This window comes from Calliopsis andreniformis, chromosome 9 (assembly GCF_051401765.1).
Source record: "Calliopsis andreniformis isolate RMS-2024a chromosome 9, iyCalAndr_principal, whole genome shotgun sequence".
NCBI lineage: Eukaryota > Metazoa > Arthropoda > Insecta > Hymenoptera > Andrenidae > Calliopsis > Calliopsis andreniformis.
Genome location: NC_135070.1, coordinates 15,385,600 through 15,409,919, shown reverse-complemented (window position 1 = coordinate 15,409,919; position 24,320 = coordinate 15,385,600). Strand labels below are relative to the sequence as shown.

The window sequence follows — 24,320 nt, the reverse complement described above, 5'->3', positions numbered from 1 at the left end:
TCTGGATAGGCAACATCCGATCGAACTTTGGAGCACATTTCTTTTGAACTTTTTTCAGTATAATCCCAATTAATTTAATTAACTGTAATTAGTACCACGTGCACTGATTCTATCTAAACAAAATCAATTCAATATCTAAACAAAATGCAATTCAAGAAAAGAAAGGTTATTCAAAATAATTCACTTTCAAAACGATATACGTATTTCTTTTTTTTTAATAGTCGTAGATTTAAAAAGTAACCTTCAAATGACCTTGCAACGACCTTGAAAAAAACCGACCCCCAAAATACGACTAGTTCCCAAGAAGAGATTATTACTTCAAGCTAAATTTTCCGTCAGATATAGTACAACAAAACAACAGGAACGTGTAAAATATTATTTATAGGAATAAACAAAACATAAAGTTGTTCGTGCGACGGCCAAGTAGACTCGAGAAGTTTACGACGAAAACAGCGAGGTGTTTGTTTAGGCGAATAATTTAAAATTCAAATGAAACAACGAGCAACAGTCATGAATTTATTTTAGAACAGTATCGGAAACACCTTATTCCGCGTTCAATATGCAAACCGGCCGATTCATTATTTAACATTCTAAACGGCTCTACCATCTGAATAACAAAGCGACGTTAATGTATTATACGCTTGACTTCTCGGTCTCGATCCAGAGAGGGACAGAGCGAGGGAGAGGGAAAGAAAAAACGCGATCGCAAATATGAATGCAGCGATAAAAATAGAAATTCCTGTTTCGGCATTGAGCAGATTCCTGAACCCTGTTTCCTCTGCTAGCTTCTTTTTTACATCGATTTTTACGACGATCTCGTGATCGTGGAAAAACGGCTAATCGTGATTTGCCTTTCTGAGAAATGTTTTGCAATTAATGAAGACGACCAGGACCTCCAAAATTTGAGTTCTTATTATCGAGGAGTACAGTTTTGGCGGGAATGAATTTTTGTTATAAATCTTTACTATTTTCCTGTACTACTAAGCTTGAAAGAATCAAACTTTTTTACATGTCAACACTTCAGAAAGTACCAGATATATTTTTTGCTAAAATTATTCATCCATTTATATCGATTACTTTCTGTTCACTGATAAGAAACTTCTCGTTTGATTATTCATCTTTTTATTAAGTAAATAGATACGTCAGTTCCCGGTTTTAATTTTATTTTAATGAAGTTTTATCGACGACCGACAAATATTGACGCGATATGATCGTCGACAGTGTAACAAATAACTAAAAAAGAGCACGTATATTAAGGACACTTATGCAGATGACTGCATGCTCATTTGATTTCGAAACGAATATAAAACCCCTTTGCATCTCGCGATATGCAGATTTCAATGGCCGCTTGTTCAGCTATTTTTGCAGGCCGACGCGGCGTGATGTGTCCTGAAATACACCATAAAGTGCCCTACCATGACAGAAATAGAATGTTTGTCCGTTCCTCGACCGCGTCGATTCGAGTATTCTCTTATTGCGAAAATTTTAAACTGTCGTATTAATATTGATTACTTGATAATTGTCGTTTTATACATTAGTTCTGGAAATATATGTCTCAATAATATGTTAAGTTTTATTTTGAAGTAAAATCAATCGCGAACACAGAGATTAAAATAGTTATGCAAATATTGAAAATTCATTTCACACTTTTTACGCAAAATTATGCAAATTCTACAATTTCGGGATGACTTCACTTTTCAAGATTGCTAATGTGAGTAATTGGTAAACTTAAACGAATCACTTAGCCATAACAGGTTAATTTAAAGTCAATAGTTTTCTTGTAAAGTTTCTATGATTCTGTGCTGTAGAATAGTATAAAGTTCAAGAATTTTTAAGTTAGGATATAATTGAGTACGTAAACATTTGTGGGTTGTATAAGATTTGCATATAATTCTAACATTTTTCCTGTTTGAAACTCATTCAAAATGTTCATACATGAAGTTTAGTAGAATGCAAATATCTTTCACTTTATCTCTAAGGTTATGTTAAATGATATGATACGTCATACGTCATACTATCGAGCGTTCAGTTAGTCTGATAAGGCTCCAAGATCTGTCGATAAAACTACCATTATAGAAACCATTCTACTATCTGTATGTAAGTACATTTATTCTCGGTACTAACTGCACTAAATTAATTTATTGATTAGATTTTTTCATAATAGATTCGATAATAGAAAATAGTAACATAAATTCAGTTCAAGAATTGTAATGTAATACTAACAGATGAATTTTGAGTCACGTCGCACGTAGGTGATAAAAACAAAATGCATTGCGTCAACTAAGTAACTGCTACAAGTTACCTAAACCGCAGGTACACTGTAATCGAAGCTGCAATTCACCGCAATAAAAAGCAAGATTTCAACATATTTCTGAAAACGCACTTTCACTCCGCTGAATTCTAATCGACCTTTATGAAACGAGGCAATCATTGTATCGTAACCTGTAGTCGTCTGTAACAAAACTCCAAAACCGATCTCATAACTAAATAATAAATTAATTTTAGAAGCATAAACTCAATCCTATGTTCTCCAAACATTTCATTAACAATCTTTCAAATGGAATAAACTGAGCCAACTTAAAAAAAAGGTGAATTATGCATTAAATTATCTTATTCATATTCGTGTCCATGAAATGAGTGTCCATCAGAAGTCTCGTCAATTCAGTTGCATTTCGTAAGTGCATCAATGCACTCGTCACTGACAATCGAGCAGTCCCACTGAACATAGATGTAGGTCTTTTAGCGTCACGTCCCGAAAAATCTTAATATACCTATTCTGACGAGTAATTTTCATAGCGTTAGCGAGACGTGCGAGGACTGTGAAGATGCGTGGGCGTGTTGAAGCCGGCGCTTAGGCTGTCTCGCCAGGCTCACGGATTTACATTCCATATTCTAAGGCGGGCGCTCACGGTAGGCGTAGTAGCATTAGCTTCGGCAAATGCGACTCGCTGAATATACTTCTCTCGTATCACCAATTCCCCGCCGCTTGCGAAATTCAATTTTTCATCTCGCCTTGCACGGTTGGACAAATTTTATGTCGAACGATAAACAAGGCTTGAAAAGGTCGACTCTCGAGTGATAAATGAGCATTGATTCTCGATTGGAACTCTTATCCATTAATAACAGGAGGCATTCCTTAGCTTTTATTCTTTCGATTTATATTACAATCCATTTTATTATTTTATTTGACTGGAACTACAATGACCCTACGATAAATTCTCGCTATAAATTCATGGCTCACTGGCAAGCTCGCATCAAAGAGCACATTTCTAAGATCAACTCACATGCTGTGACTCGCTTTCGTCTCATCGGAAATGTGAGTGAGAGTGCGTGAAAGTACACTCCATTTGCTCTAAATAACTTCTCCAAGATATGGTGAATATAGCAGCGAATTATAACGAACAGGGTACTGTATCACGTAATCACATATAATTTCATTCTTTCACCACAAATTTTAATATCTATATTTACATGAAACATTTCTTCTGATTTCTACTCCCAAAATCATGGTATCACAGTTTATTTGTTGAAACTTGGGACAATTCGCGCTGTGTTCATCGAATTCGAGCAAAATTTAAGGCAAACGACTCGAAGTTCGAGCAGTGGCCTTGCGCGTGCACGACGTTGATGGCTGAGCAGCGTGCAAGTCGATGGCTAAAGCTGGCGCTAGACTTCCACTCTCATCGCAGGTTTACATTCCACTTTCTAAGGCTAGCGCCCATGGTAGGCGTTGCATTAGCCTCACGAGCGCGATACGTTTCGTTGCACATCTGAGTTGCAGCCTCTCTCGGCCCTTAAACCCGCGATTATTGCGAAACTGATTTTTCCTTGGTCTCACTGACGCTATTGTGTTTGCTGACTCTTTATTATTTTCTGCTTCCCCCTTTTCATCGAAACCTGGCTCGATAAGAATGGGCACACGATAATACGAAGCATGGAAAATGATAAAGATCTCGGGCTTGTGCATTTGCTGGAGTTTGATGTGTGATATATGCATTGGATTGAGTCATAAATACCTAAGTTCCTTTAAATTACTATTTAAAATGCAATATATTTCTTGAGAAATTGTGGTACATTAAACTTTGGTCTGAAATATGGCCGCTGTCGCTATAAAATGATTTCTTGCCATTTTCCAGGCGACTTGACAATTCTGTTTGCGTAAAATTCTTGGAACTCATACATGACTTAATCCTGTCTTATGAGAATAGAAGTCTTTTCTTCATCTTTGCTCTCCCTTTTTTATGGAATACATTTCCTCAATTTTGAATTTCTAGATTTTCACTTTTTTAATTTGCTCTCCATTTGCCACTTTTGTAGCTTAATAATAAACAAGATATGTATAATTTTGGATTATTATTTCTGGTTGCTAGCAAAGTATGAGCTATCAAACTTAGGTATAACTGAACGTGGACGTTAGTCAGCGATAATAGCACGAAAGATCTTCGGAGCGCCACGATTTAAATTCGACTCGCATTTTGACACTAACGATGAGAGTTGCACGATCGGAACCCAGGTCAGGATCGGCCGCTAATTTTAGAGCTCGGCTGCTTCGTTATGCGAGCCTTTTGTCATGGAGCAACGTACGCGGTCCGACTCTGTGTTTTATATTCGCCACGCTGGGCGTGGTTTTAATGCCCGATGAGAACTTTTTAGAATGCCTGACGCGCCAGGCAATTAACCCGCTTTGATAGCGAATCGCTGATGAGCCATCGTCTTCTGCACAATTCTGAGAAACGCGATATTATGGCTCCTGTGCTGTATTAAATTGATCGTGCTCTTCAAAAAATAATTTCATTCTGATCTTGTTGCTACTTTGAACACAATACATATCTTTCTCACATATTTCCTCAAGTTCATTGAATTTTCAAGGGTCTAGCAGGTGTTATATAATGACTTTCAAATGAATAATCTCAGCACTTTTATTACATTGCAGCACTGGTTCTCACTTTTCTCTAACACGGTAGACAAATCTCAAGTGTAATCATTAAATTGTACCCTAAAAGATAACATAAAATTGACACAACCTGCCGGTGCAAATTTTGCTGCAATAAACCCGATACCTAGATAGCGCTTTGCTTGCAAATTTCCAAATAAATCAAGAATACCAGGTTATCTTGAAAATAGGCTTAAGAATCTTCAATATCTTGAGAGTCTTTTCCCTTATCTGCCGTTCTCGAGACCAGTTAAAAACTTATGCAAAATAGAAGGTTGGTTTCATGAAACTATAGCGTTTTGACTCTACTTTCCCAAAGACCAGGACTAAGTAGATTAAAAAAATAGTGAGTGGTCCATCGAGCTTGTACCAAGACAGCACTCTAGTCTCAAACTCGAGGAGGGTCACTCGCCTCGGCGTCGAATTACGATTCCCTTTCGGTAACACGATTTTGTTATAATAAAATGACTGCAGCGGCGCTTTATTTTAAGCCCAGCTCGGCGGACCGTCGCGCTGTGGGAAGCGCCGTGAAAGATAATACCTTTCGGGTTTGTCGACTGCAGACGGCGTACACAAGATTGACGTCATCGTTACGCGCCGTTGGCGCGCAAACGATCGTTTTCATAAAATCGCGCGTGCGCTCGACCGATCGCTTGCTCGCTCGCCGGGGCAAAACGACCATGCATGCCCTGCAGGAAGTTGCCTTCGAAAGGTTCGCACCCGAGGCCGAATTCTCAAGGTCGTTGCACCGAGAATGCATGCCGCCTGCCTGCACTTGACGCGCTCCCTGTGCCACACTTTAACTGCGCGCATGCAATTATTTGTTGCAACTATTCAGGATAAATCGATCCTGCTCGCGTGAAAGTTGCTTTATTTGAATCGACGAAGGTTAGTGATGATGCAAGTCTCTGGGAGATTGTTGGCTACAGAGATTTATAATAATTGGATATCTTGAGGTTGAGATTCTATGTGTGCGTTAGATAACGAGTTTTTTATGGGAAATGAAAGTGGTAGATGGTACCTCGGGTGATTTGAACATGAGCATCTAAATGTGAACAGCTTTTTATTTGGGTAGATCGATAACTAAGCTCCAGAGTTTTCACATTTTTTAACTCCTAAGAAATTAGTATAGTATGTGAGATACTAGAACCCAGAATGTTGCATCCAGGAATGATTCGATAATAGGTTTATCATTTTAAATAGAATTCTAACTGACCCAAAAGATTCGTAACACGGGAAATTTGAGCACAACGATGGACTATTTCACAGATTATATTCCATTTTACATAAATGAAGTATAACAAAATTACTCAGGTTACGTCTATACAGAACGAAAAGAAAAGCAATAAGATACAAGATCTTCCTTCAGGGCTGATTAGCGAACAGGATATACGATGTATCACTGCCTGCGATAACGCAGAATGTTATTTAAATAATGCTAAGATTAACGTCCAAGTTATTGTTTCCCAGAAGCTCCTAGAACTGATTAGATAGTAACTAGAGAAGAGCAGCTTGCACCTTCGAGTTGTCGAACGAATTATGAGCAAAATATTATTACGTCTTTATTACAAAGTCCTCTTCTTTCAAGACTCCTGTACATAGTGAAAAATATTCAACAACGTGATGCATAAGTTATTGCAATTAACATAAAAATCCCAGATAAGCTAAAAATGAGACAACAAAGTAACTACTTTATTGCCACTTTGAAGACTCATATTACACGTAGATATTTCATGTTTGAATAATTATGGAAATATTTCTTTCGTGATATATTGCTCATTTTTTCCATCGTGACATTAGCTTATAAAATACTATTCTAATGAGTGATGTATCAGGAAAATCCTGCAGTCTCATATTCTCGGTATCGTTTGCCCCTAGGGCGATCCACAAAGTTCACTCGGGTCGTTCCAAGGATCATGATTTCATTTACGATGAGGTGATTTGTCGAAAAAATGAGACGGCTTGTAAAGTTCCTAAGGGTAGGTAGAAGGTGATTCGAGCACCTGCTACGACGTCCCATGGCGCTGCCGAGAATCCCATAGACCGGTCGCAACTAGCTCCTTCTTCGTTCCCCATGCGTTCTCTTCTATTTCTTCACCACGCTTGAAACTCGTTCCTCGATAACATAGGCGGATCTTTAATGACCTCAATTCAATGCACTGGGTATCGACTGTGTCTTCCACTTGGGAACACGAATAAATTCTAAGTGAAAATTTTCCAAGAATTTTCGCGACCTTTCAGACGTACCTTCTTGACACAACATTTTTAAATAGCGCAAAAAATTGATTTTAATATTTACAGAAATTTGGTTAATATCTTTTGAACTGTAGCAGAATTCCAAATAGTATTATAATTGTGAGTGCATTTTTTTATCGTTTTTGTATGCTGAATTCAATCTTCGAATTTTAATTCTATCCTTGCATCTTCTATATTAATCTTGAGCCACGTAATTCATAATTAACGCGTCCCCTTAATGTAAGTATAGTACGATAATATTTGAACTTTGCATATTATTTCATGCTTCCCAGGAACACTGTGGTGCTCGAATTACCGCAGCTTCCGTTCATTTATTTTACTTCGCACCGATTTATTTTACTATCTCAGCACTGCTCCAATTCGGCTATAATTGGAAACCCTTAAAGAAACAACCATCTGTAACCAACACAAAAATAGATCCTTTTATTTCGATTATTAAACTGACTATCAAAGGACTTATCAAATCAATTATCAAAAGACTAATGCGAAAGAACAAAGCACCGACACAAGAAAAAATATTCCTTGCTTACTTTTGGACTAAATCAGTAAATTTCTTTAAAAGAGTCAAAGGAAAATCATGAAACTTCAATAAATTCACTGAATCTGCACGTAAGGACAGAACTACCGTACAATTAATACTATAAATAGCATTTATCTCTTTAACGAGCAACAACTCCTTTAACAACATATAATTATCTATAATAGTCCCGTCGTTGCAATTAAAAGGAGCATTGAATGCACGGTTGCAATGCACCAGAGTGAAGTTGCATCTCGGCCATAATTCATTCGGGCAAATCTGCGCACAGGGTGCATTAGTAAATATGCAGCTATACAGTCACAGGAGTATCCTGTCCTCCAATTCAAGACGAAGAAAATTGTGTTTGAGTGTTTTACGAGCCCCTCTAAAATGCGTGGTAGTTGTAGACAGTAGGTTCTAATAATACATCCAAGAAAAGACCAAGTAGTGCTACATATTCGCGAAACACTTGACAAGGTACATTCGTTATTGCAATATATTACTCTATTACAAGAATTAATAGTCGTAAAACAAATAAAATAGATGTGAAGAAGAACTTTTATGGATAGGTTATTGCGACTTTGAAAACTAATTGTCAAGTAGTGATGAAGTACCTTTCAGTAAATTAATTTTGATCTATTAACTTAAGGTTTCGTAACGAGTTCTATAATTAACATGAACTTGATGACACGTATAAATAGATACGATGATGCATTCTTTGTGTGCATTAAATTGCATTCATTGTATCACTTGTACAAGGTGATTCATAGTAGATTGTCAGTGATGTAATGTCGCTATTTTGGAAGAGAAATTTAGAGCTTGAAACGTGAATGACAATTTTTTTCAATTAGAGTAATATCTTTGATTATGCTTACGAATAGTGTTCCAATTATGGTAATCTGCTAAAATCAATCACGTAATTGCTATTACAGTAGTGGTCAAGTGATATCAATTATCTGAAACTGATGTATATCAAAAACGCGACAATAGGCATGCAGAGGATAAGGAGATAACCTAATTTAGCACTGATTAAGCATTTACATTCTTGTCCTACTATGAATGGAATAAATTAAGCAGTCTGTCATTGACTGCTATTTACTACTTGTCTTTTAAATAGCAAAACGTCAGAGTCCCGATATCAACACGCTTGATATTATCCACGTGCTAGAAAATATTTCCAGACCCTAGATAAATCATAACTGAATACACAACTATAATTCACGCACGTGAAATAACAAAATTAAATATAATCAATATACAGTAGATATCAACGCCAGTTGCAACACCTTCAAACTGCAAAATAATGCGTCTAATTTACATAGTAACTCGTAATGTACGCAGCCACAGAAATATTCGACACGCAAATGAAAAGGCGTCCAAAAGTAATCAAGAATATTCATGGAGACTTAAATATCATCACGTCCAAGAATCGCTGCCGCACAAGGTGCAGAAAGATTTGTATGCAGCCGCGTGGCTTCCTCCTGCGACTCTATTCAACTCGGAATAGCTCTCACAATCAGAGAGGAACTGTCAGAATTTATATAGAAGTCGCCATCGACGCTTGTAAATAATCTGCTCTCTGACGTCCGAGATTAAGCCACGATAATTGGACTATCGTCCAGCCACCATCCTGTATACCTGGACACGTTTATTTATCGGTTCATGTATGTATAGTACGCGCTACCATGCAGCCTGGAACCGCATGAATCACGCGAGTCTATTATCCTCCTCCCTGTGGAACGTCCCCCGATAAATGCCAGTGGGCCTGAAAATAGCTGCTCGTCACGGTTAGTGACGACATCGCATGCCCAACCGTGGACCCATCTATATTGTTCAGTACTCGTGGACTATTAATTCATGAATTCAGTCTTAATGTGGATCGCTGGTTCTTGGAAGTGACGAGTCTTCATCGAACTTTTTGGGGTCCCATATTTTTTGTGAGGTGAATAGAATGTGATGAAGAGGAAGACTTGTGCATTATTTCAGGGTGGAATTAAATTAGTTAATTCAGTTTTCTTTTTATTTTTAAAACTTTGGAGTCCATAAATTCTTCTGTATCCATTCAGTCTATATGTTGTTTGAAAGTAAGTTTCGAATTTTAGTCAGATCTAAATTTGTGTTCTTAATATTTTAATTACTCTGTCTATGAGTAATTTTAGTCTGCTCTGCCTCGTGAATCTGAGTAATCAGGTAGTATATTTATTCAGATTTGTTGGATTTCAAGAGATGAAAACACTGTTTTCTTTCGATTCATCAGCGGAGACCACTTATCGTTTAAAAGACCAATTGTTCTCCCTCCTCGAGTCATCAGAGAAGCAACTAGACTAAATCTTCCATTTCATCATTGTGATCCATAATAATTGTCCGTCACAGAGCAGTTAGAAACTCATTTTTAACCAGAAGCATGACCATAGTCTGATCCCTAATTAGGAATGAGCGCGTTATTATACATATACTCCATTGCCAGTAAATCATGTCCGACGCCTCGTAAACGGTGTTCCTAGTTATGAAAGAAGGTAAACAATACGATTTATGTTACAAGCAAGTTATACTTCGCGGCTGGGTTCTCGTATTACTCCGAGTCTAAAAATAATTTGAAAAACGAGATTTCTATTAGAACGTCGTTTTCTTTTATTATCAATTCGTTACGAATCATTATACACGTTGAACATTGATTACCCGATTGATGGAGTTTGTTGTATACTAGAAAGAATCTCTTTTATAATTAGAAATATCTGAAACTTTCAATTAAAGTCTTCTGTACTGATATTCCCGCGTTTATTCGCTTTCAAGTAAATATTATCAAAAGAAAGCTTGCGAAATCCATGACAGGCCAGTCATTAACATTATTCTGATCAAATGTCAAGGTAATATTACGTACAGTCGTGATTGCAAAACGAAATCTTGTAAATGTTATGATTTTCAACGTTCTCAAAGGGACTATTTTTTCCTCTGCGCAGGACGTTTCAAAATATGTAGGCAAAATTTCAGAGTGAATTAAGGACAAAAAATTCTGAAAAAAATGTCTCTACTTGCAAGCAACATTTTATACCAATAACTTGAATTAAGAATTGACCTGAAATCACTAATTTTACTCACAACAGTCATTTATTGTCAATACGATCACACTTTAGACTTCAGACTTGTGTAACCTCATTGATTATTATTTCTCAACACTTTCACAATTTTTAAACAAGTTCCAGATAAGTGCATTGGTCATAACTTATCACTTGACTACCTCGATCATAAGACTCAAATAGGAAATTCTATTACCTCCAAAGCCTACTAATCTGTAGTTTACAGCGCACAGGTAGATAACAAAAGAATGCTGTGCCAGCGTGTAAGAAATTGCCAGCGAATCAGACTACACAGTAACATATGGAATTTTTGAAGTTGTCAGAAATCTTAACGAGAAAATATTTCAAAAGCTCTTATTGGAGGCCAACGAGACCATTTTAAGCACATCCTTCAAAGGCAAAGCTCTACTCAAATCTCACGCTAGCTCAGTTGATAAGGTCAAACGAGGCAGATATTTGTACTAACCTTTTTCATTACTCTTGTGCCCTGAACTCATTCCCCAAATTATACCCACATATTTTAAACCGCCCTATACGTATACACATCATTAATCGGAGTCATAAATAAACCGTAGCATGTTTCTACAGCACACCCCATCGGATCACAAGCATAAAACTCAATCTTCAATCTAAAGAGAAATAAAGAGAAACCTCGTACAAGCGTCCAGTAGCAATCTTAAGCAGATATATCGTGCATTACAATGTAATATCAGGAGCCTATTTCGCTTAAAAATTCAGATAACGATCTCCATCCATAAATTCTCGAAGCAACTTAACCCAACAGGTCGAACTCTCATTCAAGACCCATTTACTAAAGCTTTTACTACTTTTTACTTGATGACTCATCGAAAGAACCAGAGTTTAAAGACTAGGAATATGGTGTTATCCATATTTAACCCTTAGCATACTTATTTGTATTCATTAAAAATGTGACTTGTTATTTCGCCATATAACTCGAGAATTATTCTTGTATGCCGCGTTCCCCAATTCTTAATTAGCCTCCTCATTGAATTTCCTATTCGTCGCCAGCGTTATTGCAGCTAATAAGTCCACTTCGAACCCATCGAGTAACACCGCGTTTAAGCCACCAGTGATTTACAGGCAATAAACTTTCGGAGCTCATTTTTTTGCCTCCACCCGCCACGTCTGTACAGAAAAGGACGAATCTCCTCGTGTGTGGACACAGCTTTCGCCGCGACTGCACTTCAGCGAGAGGGAAACAGAAAAGAGTGGGAGAGCCACCAGAGAGAGAGAAAAGTTCTGGCCCACTTGCCGTGACGACTCGAGTCGACTCGTTGCACTCGACTCGTCTGTAGAAACCAGTGGAGTGACGTCATGCATAATTAGTTCTTTGATTCTCTGTCTCCTCCCTCTGCCTCAGTCAACCATCACTCCGATCGTCTGCTCCCTAACGGAGCTTCTATTCCAACTTTGTCGTTCTTCTTCGGTGATGTAATTGAATCGCGCTCAACGTTTAGCAGTTTTGGGCTCTGATAACAAGAGTTGCATAATCGACGCTCCTCTCGTCTGCCTGCTACGTAGCCACTGTGCCACTGGGAAATTGAAACTTTTAGATTGTAGGTAGATACTCGGTTCTTTGAGGATCCGTGATTCGTTCTAGTTATCTGAAAGATTGCTATCATTGAAACGTCGACTGGTTGACGTAGCTGATTCACTATCCTCGGGACTTTTCACGTGATCTCTTGAAACATAGATTGATTGTTACATAGAACTGCAATCTGTCTCACCAAAATGGGTTTACAGGGTGATTCAGCAAAATGGGCATTCCATCGAAAGGAGAACAGTGGAATCTGTGCCTTTATTCGTCCCAGCACCATTGATCATGGTGCAGACAGGGAGTTAATTAAACAGGTGTTTTTCCAAGTGCCTACTAAAATGCCATCCGGTTACGCTACTGGCTGTCCCACTCTCGATCTCTCTTTTCTCTTTCTCTCGAGGGAGTTCCCTCGCTCGCTCTCGCTCCCGGTCCCTCGTCCCTCTCGTCCTTCCTCCCGCGCTTATCTTGACGCGGCTAAAAATAGACCCTGTCACGGCCATCGGCGACATTTTAAAAAGTTAAAGCCGCACAGGCGGCCGGACGAGACGAGCTCCGAGTCGAGCGAACCAACGAGCGAATTAGCGCCTCCTCGAGATAACTCGGCTGGTCAGTGGCGCCTTCTCGCGAGTTCCTTTCACCTTCTGTCTCCACCTGTTTTCTGCTGCGATCACTGAATCGACGACTCTGTCGGTACAAGTTGCACTGCGATGCAAAGTCGATAATGAACAGCTTTTTTGTATGTATTTTTCGTTAGCTGTGTTGATAAGGGAAATATTTTAAATTCTTATGTGTTATATGAGATGAATTATGAACATAAGAGTCAGTAGTTCTAGAGGGCTCGCTGCATGTTGGTGCATTTGGTTGCATTTTATTCTAGGAATTGGAATGCAGTAATTTAAACAAATAAAGGGGTTTTGAACGATTACATATTTGAATATTTGAAAATTTGGGGACTACAAATTTTGAAAATTTAAAAATTTGAAATTTTGCACCTGAAAAATTTGAAAATTTAAAAATTTGAAATTTTGCACCCGAAGAATTTGAAAATTTAAAAATTTGAAATTTTGCACCCGAAAAATTTGAAAATTTAAAAATTTGAAATTTTGCACCTAAAATATTTGAAAATTTGAATTCTTCGACATTCTAAAAACAAGTAGAAATATAGTAGATAATAGTAGGTAACTATCCCAGAAGTTTCCACTAGCATGAGTTCGCAATTCTGTGGTCAGAGTCAAACGGTTCGACTATGCAATCGCAATAAGTTTCGCAAGGATTTGCTCACTATGATAACACAAAAGCCTACGCATTGCTAATCCCGTTATTGCTGCAGATTTCAACGTATAAAGAAAGTCGTAAAGTGTAGTTATCAGTTTCATCTGACGTAAAGTAACTGATAATGATTCATATCAATTGTTCAGCAAATGTCCATGCTAAATTTATCAATGCACTATTGATGTCCTGAAGAATTTTTAGAGATCAAAATAAACGCGATAGTGTGTTGTTTGATACTTATCGATCGAGGTATTATTTTCGAAGATATTACTACTGTTTTGAAAAATTTCTTCTTCGCAATAAACGTGTAGGCGTTCTGCAATCTTCAAATATTATTTTTCGATATTTTTAAACCAATTCCATTCATGTAATTGTTCAAACTGAGAAATGGTAACATACTCTAAAGGGATTCCCCTAACATCTTCTCTCGAAATTCTCTAGAATTTCCCTATTTTCTAGTCCAAAATTCCCTAGCCCCTACCATCATCATCCAGTATGGACAAAAGCAGTGTTTCCATTGTAATTCATGATGTAATAGCAGTCTTAATCCATAATGAATGCCAATTCACGAGAAGTACATTACATGGACGCACAAAAAACGAGAATATTTATCGGTATGTAAAATAGGTTGCGTAATTTTTTGCCGAATCGAGGTAATGCATAGCCTGGAGCACATAAGGGATTATCCCCACTTCAGGGTCATTAGTAAAAGTGATACACGTAAATAGAACAGCTTCCTCTCTCCCAGCGATATAAAACCACGAAACATTGCATAATCAGGTTCCCAAACTATTACCGAGGAGCGCAGGGCAATTTTTGTTCTCGGCGGTTCCCTTTCAACCTTGATAGCCCATGAATCACGTTTTTGCTTCACCTCGTTTACGTGATCATTCTGAAGTCTGGGGTCACCTAATGTAACCTTAATTTACGACCTTGGACTCGCCCAATTTATTTGTAAAAGAATATAAGAGGGTTGCAAATGGAGGCTTTGTTGCTACAGTCCCATGAGTGCAATTCAATTGTTCTGATACTAATTGTGAGTGAATCAGGGGAATATAAAGAATTGTGTATAGTTATTACAGTTTCCCCCAGATTGTTAAGGTAATGAACCCCTTGAAGAAGTATATAAATAATCTTCCATTTCCTTTTAATCAAGATCACATGTAAATTATATTCTTACTGATTTACAATCTTGTTAGTATATGATGGACCATATTTATCTGAAGCAAATTTATTGTATCGGTAAAAAAAGGGACTTATACCACACAAAAGAAGATAAAATGTGTGGCCCGCATCCTGATTTGCTCACCGAGTGCAACGAACTTTACATTTCAAGTACAAATTGCCTCACACGTTCGACCGATATTTCACAGTTATCATCACGAATCGTTTCGTGCCACGTTATAAAAATAGCACGTTTCCGTTAAAATCTTATCGCAAGTATGTGCAACAAGTGCATCTGCCAAGACTACATACATCACTCCAAAAGAAATCGATTTTACGCTCTGTTTGATTCACGTGCTTCGATAAACAGCTCTCAAACGTGTTGTGTTGTGTTCGAGTGGACTGAATTCTTTATACAATTGTTACTGAATTGGTGAAGATTATGTGCATTTTTGCCCCCTAAATGGAACCTCTCTTCATCGCCATTTTGCGTTTGTGAAGTCTTTGAAAACGGTTGGTATCACTGTGTGTGAAGGTCTGTTAAGAAAAACGAATTGACTTATTTTGCTTCTTTTAACAAAACGTTTAAATTGCTCTCGAGTCGATTAATGATCTGTATTAATGTCGACTTCGTCAAAGTCCTTGATAACAACCGAAACATTGATGGCACGCGATAAATTCTTTCTTTGGTTCGAATCGAAAGGCCTGATTCAACCTTGGCGTTCAATTAAATCATTTTTCGTCGCGGTGACGTAGTAAGAGGAGAGCGATCGAATAAAAGAGCCAAATAACAAACGTTTCCACTTTGCTCGCGCATTCAGTCGTGGACAAGAAATTTGCGAAATTCTTTTGGCAAATCGACCACAACATTCGTGAAACTTTTTATCGGATTTTTACTTGATCTTATCTAGAGAAACGCCAAAATGGCTTAGAAAGTATGGTCTCTTACTTTTGGTATCTCAGTAACGTTTCAGTTATCGATAATGACTCTTTGACTATAAATGGATTGCGTAGTAATTTGTAATCACTAACTTGTAGCTTGATTATAAACCTGAATACGTGGATTGTAATCAAATTCTTTTTTTATCAAGTTTTGATGCTTTAATGATTACACCAATGGCCTCGTGATGAGTATATGACGTGTAGTACGAGATCTTTAACAATTTCATATTGATCGACCACGCCTCCTCGCTCCAGTCGACAAAGTAAATCAACGAACTTTGACATCATAGTCTCTACTACCAGAACTCAAAATTTCAAATCTAATTTACAGTTATATGTCTAGCATCTAAATTGTCTGCTTCCAGAAAAAGAAAAAATATACGAAGATTTTTGGTAATGGAGTCAAAAGTCACAACTTGATTGATAGTCCTACGAACAACTTACGAATTTAAAGTAGATGAGTGAACTCAATGACAACACTTTAACTCCACAAGCCATTACTCGAATACTAATAAATTGTCGCAAACTAGTTCCTAATTTCACGAATTATTTTACTCTTCTGTCACTATTAAACCTAAAAATTAATCTCAATAACGAAAAAGTAGGAAACTTTCTACTTTCTTGGAAATTAGGAACTTTTATACTTGCTTGAATTTGGAAATCTAATACCTAAATATTTTAATTTAGTACCCTACTATTTCATAGAAACTAGTTTCAATTCCCAGAAAAAAATTCCCCAGAAGTTACCAAATCAAAAACCCTCCATGGCGTTTATGTCGCAAATTGTCTTCAGTAGACAGCGTCCGCAACATATCAGACATGCAACATCACGTTTCGCGTAGGATTTGCAACGCTCATTGAGCAAGTGTTCGGCTAACGAAGGTGCTTGCAAAACAATGCCGGATTTTCGCTAAATTCGAGCCGCCTTTACTTCTCCGTGGGCATTATCGCGATTGTGCAACGGAAACACGCTGGTTTCGGCCTGTACGCGGCTTAAATAATTCAAACGGGATGTCCCATAATGGGCTCGTCGAAGGATCGTGGCCTACGTGCAACCCGACGCACAACAATAGCTCGCTGCTGTCGTGTTCTGATGATACACCTTGAAAAGTGAGGCAAGGTCTCGTTTGGAGACCACGTGCACCTTCCATCGAGCAGTGCTGGCAACCACAGGGCCACAAAAGTACCAAGAATAGTTTTATCAGCTGAATTTACACTTTTATCTGAGACTGTAAATTAGGGACAAGGGACAGCTTATCATTTCTTTTGCAGCTGCATTTTTGAAAACATGATGGAGGGTATGTTACAACTTAGGAGACTTATTTTGAGATTCTGCTGATTAGTATCTCAGTGTTTGAATAATCTATGAAGAAAATTGAAAGTAATTGAGCAATTTTTTGTTGAATTTTAGTTCTCTGGTCAGACTAAGTACTAGTTCCTTTTCTGCCTTATCGTGATGCCTGAGAGACGGATTTTAAGAATACCTGACATTTTAGAAATGATAAGGTCTAGCATTCGCGCAAGAAATAATAAATCCTCGGCGAGTGGCAACGAGTAATCGTACTCGTCTCCAGTCTATTAATAGCTGATAGGCCACGTAGTTCTAATGGGTATAATTTTCCCCATGTTTCGTAATAAAAATGAGAAACAACAAATAATGGCTCGGAAATTATGCAGTTACGTAGTAAGGATGACTCCACCGTGACTTACTACTGAATATACATAAATATCGCCCCCATTTTCCAATAATTAACATTTAGGACCAAACATATTTCTCTTATCGTCAAGATGTAATTGAAAACAGAATCGTTCAACAACTGTTAACTATAAATTAGTATGTAAAACGGGTAAAATAGTTTAAAATATACCTCAAATAACTTTCTAAATATAGGTCATGTATACATAGATTTACATACAATTAAAGTGAAATTCACAGTATGTAATTGCATTCTGTTATGATACGTATATACGCATTCTAAATATAGCTAACAAGTCACAAAAACACTACTCCCATTGTTTCTGCTGTAAAAAAAGGTTTAAAATATCCTCAAGCTAAGTAAGCGAAAAATTTTTATTAGAAACGTATTAGAAATTGTCTGAAGCAACCTATGAAAAGTCTCCCAAAAATACAAATTTAAAGGTCCATTTATAGCCATGGAGTCTATTAATAATCGTGAAGGGTAGTAATGGTATGTCTCGACAGTTGCGGCACAGCAAAGTCAAGGAGAACCCTCTGGATCGTAACTATACTACGAAGGTTGGTCTCTCCTGTAGGTTGCTTCGAGACTGGTCCACAAATCGCCTCGAGCTGTCATCAGCGGTGACAGGCTAGAAAGTACGTAGTGAGAACAATGATGTGGAAATGAAACCTACTTGAGACTTTAAAATACATTTCACTCAAGTGTATTCTATGTACATAAAATGATTAACCAATTTTTTCTAACATATTTTTTTTCAGAATTTGAGAAATTTTCTTTTCAGTTCTTTGAGAACCTCTCTTTTTATCGGTACTAAAATAAATTGAAAAATGAGTTGTGAGCTTTCGCGAGCAATCAGTTAGGTGACGAATGGCAATGTTAGGTGATCTTGTCTTTCTCGAAACACTTGCTAAAATATAGCGACATTTGCTCTGCTCTAGTTTTTCGCGTTTGGAATTCAATTTTTGTCGCAATTTATTTCGATTCCATAAATGGATGTCGCGACGATCAAAGTACAATAAGGAAAACTGAATAAATGTATTTGGATTTCCTTATACGTGCTGTACCACATGAATTCGTTCTATGACTCTCAGTGTCTCAATTTCTTGAAATGATTCCAGATCTCCATTCAACTATTAAAAAAAGACCATTAAGAAAATGGTGTCATAAAAAAAATTATTACTTCATAAGTTTGCTCCATTTTTTTTTCAATTTTCCAAGTCCTACTTTCTCACCTATCACTAAAAATTTAAATTATCTTTAGATTCACAATTCGCCACTTTGCCCACGCCTCCCACAAAAAAATGACAAACTAAAAAATAGGTACCTCCCACTAAAAAGTATGCTCCAAAAACGCGACAAAAATTGTCCAACAGATCCAACACCTTTTCCAAACTTGGTCGACCCTATTCGCCGTGAAAATCGTTAGACTTTCGAATAGAATCGATAGCATCAACCAACAGGGGACGCTGGTCACGCGTTCGGTTCGAGGGCCAAGAGGAGCCTCGGTGAAAGGGGACCATTTTCGAAAGACGACACAGCCGGCTGGTCGGCTAGCCGTGTTATATACGCGTTCTGGTTTCAAGGAAGCACGAGTCGCGATTATAACTCAAAAATAGACGGTGCGCGAACTCGGTGCTCGTTAGTCGTGGTCGCCCTACGCGCGACCAACAACGTTCGCTACCAGCGATCCTTTCTGATCAGTTCGACGGCGAACCTTTGAGGTGTTGGTTACGCAGCGCATCCACTGACTCGCGTGTTACTGAATGGAAGTGGTCTTGTAAGGACGATAAGGAGAAGGACGATCTTTGAGGACAGATCTTACTTGGTGACTAGGGATGGTGCTGGTTCTTTATTGCACACCTGTCTTCGTTGTTTTACTTCATTTTTGTTGCTTTGTTTGAGAGGATACCGAGATTATTAAGTTTTTTTGAGAGAATATTACTGCCTGGAGTGGTGAAGAGTCATTTTCAAGGCTATTCTGGAGAACCGGTAACTGAGTTGATGGACCAGTTGTTTTATTTTTTTTTAGGAAAGCTTGGAATTATTGAAAACGGAATTTTGATTAATAGTAGTTAAGTTAAAGTTGAGTTTAAGAAGGGATTTGTTAAATCATAGGTAACTATGCGACAAATTTTAATTTGTGGATCTATGGTATGATTAATTTGTCACGATAATTAGTATTTTAATTGAAACTTGACGGAATATGTATTTAATAGCTTATTAGAAACTTTGAAATACACCTGCGTCACGATTAGTCGACTGATTCGTCTATTAATCAACTATTAAATTTCTTAATTGACAAATGGCACAAATCCAAAACTTTGATACATAAGTTTATTGTGAAAATAGTGAAGATCATTCTTATCAAGTAAAAAAAAACTTTGAATTTAGTGGACGCTACTAGTGATTTGTGATTATAGTATCGTAATTATGATTATCATGATATGTGGAATTTTCAGTTGAAATGAACATTTCTTAGATAACACTAACGACAAATATTTTATAAATACTAAGTGTGGTTAAAAATAGTCATTATTTAACTTCTATATATTTGTAGTAATAATTTTTTTAGTTATGCACATCGTACAATAATTAAAGTTTTTAACTACTAAACTTATTAATAATGAATAACCTATTAAAGACAGTGAATATGTGTTATCTTCTAAGAAATTCAAGCTGAATAATTTTTCTAATCTGAGCTAGTGAAGTAGTTCATTCAATATCTACAGACACTAACTTCGATTATCGGATATCGAATCGCTATGAGAATACTCTGTGTCCCTTTTAAAATAACTCGTTATCTTGATATTGCTACCAAATTTATTGATTCTAAAGTTGAGTAGTTTTCCGGTAACACAATTGAAATGAAATTGAATTGATAGTTTTTTGTTAATTACTCTTCGCTCTCCAAACCTCTAGCAGACCTAGAGCAGTAAAAAATTCTCTCGAAGAAACCGAAAATATAATAAAAGAAATGCATCACCTTCAATTTAAACAGGTGTTTAAAACCATCATGAAAATGTCTCTAAATCAGTGAAAATGATCTAATAAAAAACGTCAGTGATTCCCAAGAAAAAATCAGTGCATGGCACATAAACCAATGAGGCTGCAGCAATAAACGAAACTCGGCAATAATAGAACATTAAAGAATCATGGATTCGATACGAGATCTAAAGAGGCTTCTGTACGAAAGAACAGAAGCGCTCCGTCGCCGCGATGAAGTGATCGAGATACTCGAAAAAGCCCTCGAAGAAAGGGACATTACCATTCGTTACCTCCAGAATGAAATCGACAAGTTCCGACAAATCGTCGACTTCAGAGTAACCTCTGGCACCGTTGACTCTTATCAAAGGTCCAAGAGACAAGCAATTTCCGCGGAGCCACTCTCCAAAGACACCAAAGTGGTCGTCAAGTTTCAGAAACTGAAAAGGTACAATACTGTGTTTAAAACTATAGATTTAATGTGCTGAACAAATCAAGTCTCCCAAAGTACTAAATTCAAGTAGAAAATCAGATAAAACCAAAGATTAATTTGCAGTCAAAAATTTTGCATATCAATAAGATCTTGTGTGAGTACATGTAAAATGCTCTTCGAAAGTTACTCAAGAGATCCTTCTGACAGGAGATTTAACGAAGCACCTAGCACAAAACAGTCGTTAATGAATTCGAGGTCAAGCAAAGAAGATCGATGACTGGACGATCACCATAACTATTATTAACAGTGAAATTTCGTCGTAGGTTACGTAATCTAGAACCATGGTCTCGTACATACAAATCGTGTCACTGCGAAAGTACGTGACAAGATGTTTAGTATGGAATTGTTCTCAATGCAAAGCACGCCACTTCGTTAGCTTGAATTATTTCTTAATCAACCTCTTTCGGGTTGCTTTTCTACATGTAGCGTACAGGCTGTAAGTTTTCGAATATTCAGTTAGTCAAATACTCAAATCTTTTGCGTAATAACAATGTTCTAATTACTTTGTGCCTGATTATCGAATTACTAATCTGTTATGACTTAATTTACACTCGCCACGTTATTGTTACACGCGGTTTGTGTAAGGTATAATGTGCGGTATCACAAAATGTACAACAGGTGTGACGTGGTAAATACGGTTCGGTGCTTTTGATGTTTCACTCTACGAATAAACGCGATCATTACCTTCGGAACATTGACTATGTGTAATGTTCAGTGTTCAACGTGGGTAGTTAGCAGGATAATAACCATGAAGCTTCTAGGAATCTTCGCGAAACTATTAATCAATGCAGGTGGATATTTTTTTAAGAATAATATAAAAGGCAAAATTATATTTAAAATAAATGAGGAATTGTTCTAAGTGGTTCTCACTTAAGTGGAGTGGACCAATTGAATTTTTGAAAACACCTGAAATTTGGAAAATATCAATCGGTAAACAAAAAAGAAGCTGAGAACGTGTCATTTCTGAAACCAATTGTTTCACAAATAATCTTTTTGGCATAGAATTCGTAATATATTTAATATATTAATAAAAAGGTTTTAACGTGAATGGAATAATTTTGCCTAATATGTACTATAGTTTTATACGTATAAGTGCAGTCATTTACATAAAATAATGAATCTCTTCTATGCACACATATTTACGGATGTAGAAATGTTACACTGCATAGAAGAAAAATGTGGTTAGTTTCAAAGAACTTCTGTGCTGCCAAATGCAAAAATTATTACTTTTTGTTGGAATTTAAAAACAAGTAGTACGAGTAGATAAAATTCCCAGAATTAATTCTCTGTCGTAACTCTTCCAAAAGGCATCTACTTAATTAAATGTGTACGCACACGAAGCACAGCTTCGTAGAATTAGAAAAAGGGTGAAAGTTACTGGCAGCTCTACAAGTCACGAAAATTTTAACTACCCGATCTAATGTCGGGTTAAAAGGAATTTACTTTCCACTTTCATTCTAAAGGTTAATTAACCTTTTAGTCAAGTTACTTCTCCGCTAAAATATTTTCGTTATGATCATGAATATATAATAATGATTCTGTTTTATTAGACTGAAGCAAGGAATCTGATACAAATCGTATTGATTTTGCTTTTAATTCACAGGTCCCGTGAGTTGATCAAAGCTGCCATATTGGACAATGACTTTATGAAGAACCTGGAATTAACGCAGATCCGGGAGATTGTGGATTGCATGTATCCTGTCACGTTTTCGGCTGGTTCGACCATCATACGCGAGGGAGATGTCGGCTCCATTGTCTATGTTATGGAAGGTGAGTTGCTACTTCTTCATTATTCAAAGCCAAGTTTCATTCAATTTAGAAAAGTGGATATTACGAAAAATTTAACAAACTAAAAAAAGGTGTTCAAAAAAACGTGAAAAAAAAATACTAAAACGAAAAACCACGTACCCTAGATCTACTGAAGATCATCTAGGAAAACAGATTTTCAAATACTCTCAAAGTCATATGATGGTCACCTTAAGGTCATCCTAAGGTCACCACACAATATTGAGATCTGGAGCGTATTCAGAAATCTGAATGCAAAGCTTCATAAATACGCGAGACCAACAGTTTCAAGAATTGCACCTCTTCCAAAATGATTTAGCGTCAAATTTGCCAAACTGAATCGCCTGCGACGACGATTTTCCAAGCTCTGAGATTACAAATAGCGCAATTAGTCAAGCTGTAATGGACACATTGCGTGTATAGGCGGAAAATCGTCTCGGGCGAAGGAGCTTTGACTGACAGAATTGCAATGGCGTTTAATCTCGTCCGTGCCATGTAATTCCAGTTTATTCACCGACCGTGCACGAAGGACGGCTATTGTTTCCTGCATCCGAGCAGCGTTACGCTCTCCGCGTATCGCGAATCGGAAATTTCGTGCTAGTGCGACCTGACATTTTCGCGATTCTCGCTGCTGTGTTTGCAAGTGCCCCTTCAAATGGTACTCGCAACCGCGTTGTTCGAGCACGCTAAACTGGTATTCGGTTTCCTGTCAGGGTCGCGGAAGTGCATTGCAGCACGGAGCGACTGGTTTCCTTTAATAGTAGATATTTAAGATACTTTTGCTATCTACCGTGCTATTGGAAATTTTCCATGAAATTAACATTTTTTTATTATCGTTGTCTATTTTGATGTAATTGGAAGTTTGGTGAAATTAGAGGGGAAGTGTATTAAAGATAGTGAAAGTGTTTTAAAATTAACAAATGGTCTCCTGCACTTTAAAGTCAACTTTCGCGCCAAGGGTTAAATATACGATTAATGGTTTTTGTTTCAATTCGACAACGGGACTTCTGATTGCAAAACAGTTTAAGACTTTTATTGTGAAGTATTTCCGTTTCTCTTCTTTAGAATATATTTTATATTATATTTCACGCAATAAATACGTCTCTTCTCCAGCACAAAAAGTACTCTATGTCTTCTGACTCATCTCCTCCATTACTGTACCCTGATGTGTGATTAATATCGTCTATATTTAGAAGCAAATGGGTTTAGATTCTACGGGTACCATGAGATGGAAGAAAATCAAATGACAAACGTAGGTATTTTAATCAATAGAGACAAATAGACATTACTCTCAGACTCACTCTTAGCTAATTGCAATTACACTTAACTCCATTCCGTTCATTTGGTTTCAATCTGCATCTATCGAGATAAAAGTAAGGGAGATAGAATATATTAAAGGTGCGACATCCCTGTTCGGTTCGATTTTCACTTAGCCAAGGAAAAGTTCTCGGTAAAGCTTGCTCAGATCCTGTTGAGCAGCCACGCAACGTATGATTCATCGCTTTTTACAAGAACCCTGCGATTCGAGCATTGCCTTTTCTTCCGAAAAACCGGTTCCCGTAACGGTAGTTATAAATAAAATGTTGCTGAAAATATATCCCACGTCCTTTTCTAATGACAAGTATCCGAGTCGTGTTCAAA

The 24,320-nt window shown here is 37.2% G+C and overlaps 1 protein-coding gene and 1 long non-coding RNA gene across 2 annotated transcripts in view; one reads left to right on the top strand and one right to left on the bottom strand.

Annotated features, from left to right (window-relative positions):
* Window positions 1-24,320, bottom strand: part of LOC143183267 (uncharacterized) — a 106,965-nt gene that overhangs the window by 50,826 nt on the left and 31,819 nt on the right. The window lies entirely within an intron of this gene.
* For (cGMP-dependent protein kinase for) overlaps window positions 1-24,320 on the top strand; it is a 50,157-nt gene that overhangs the window by 2,223 nt on the left and 23,614 nt on the right. The window contains exon 2 of the mRNA XM_076384778.1: window positions 22,498-22,664. Coding sequence (XP_076240893.1) covers window positions 22,498-22,664 — 167 coding nt within the window. The remainder of the gene's footprint in view (window positions 1-22,497; window positions 22,665-24,320) is intronic.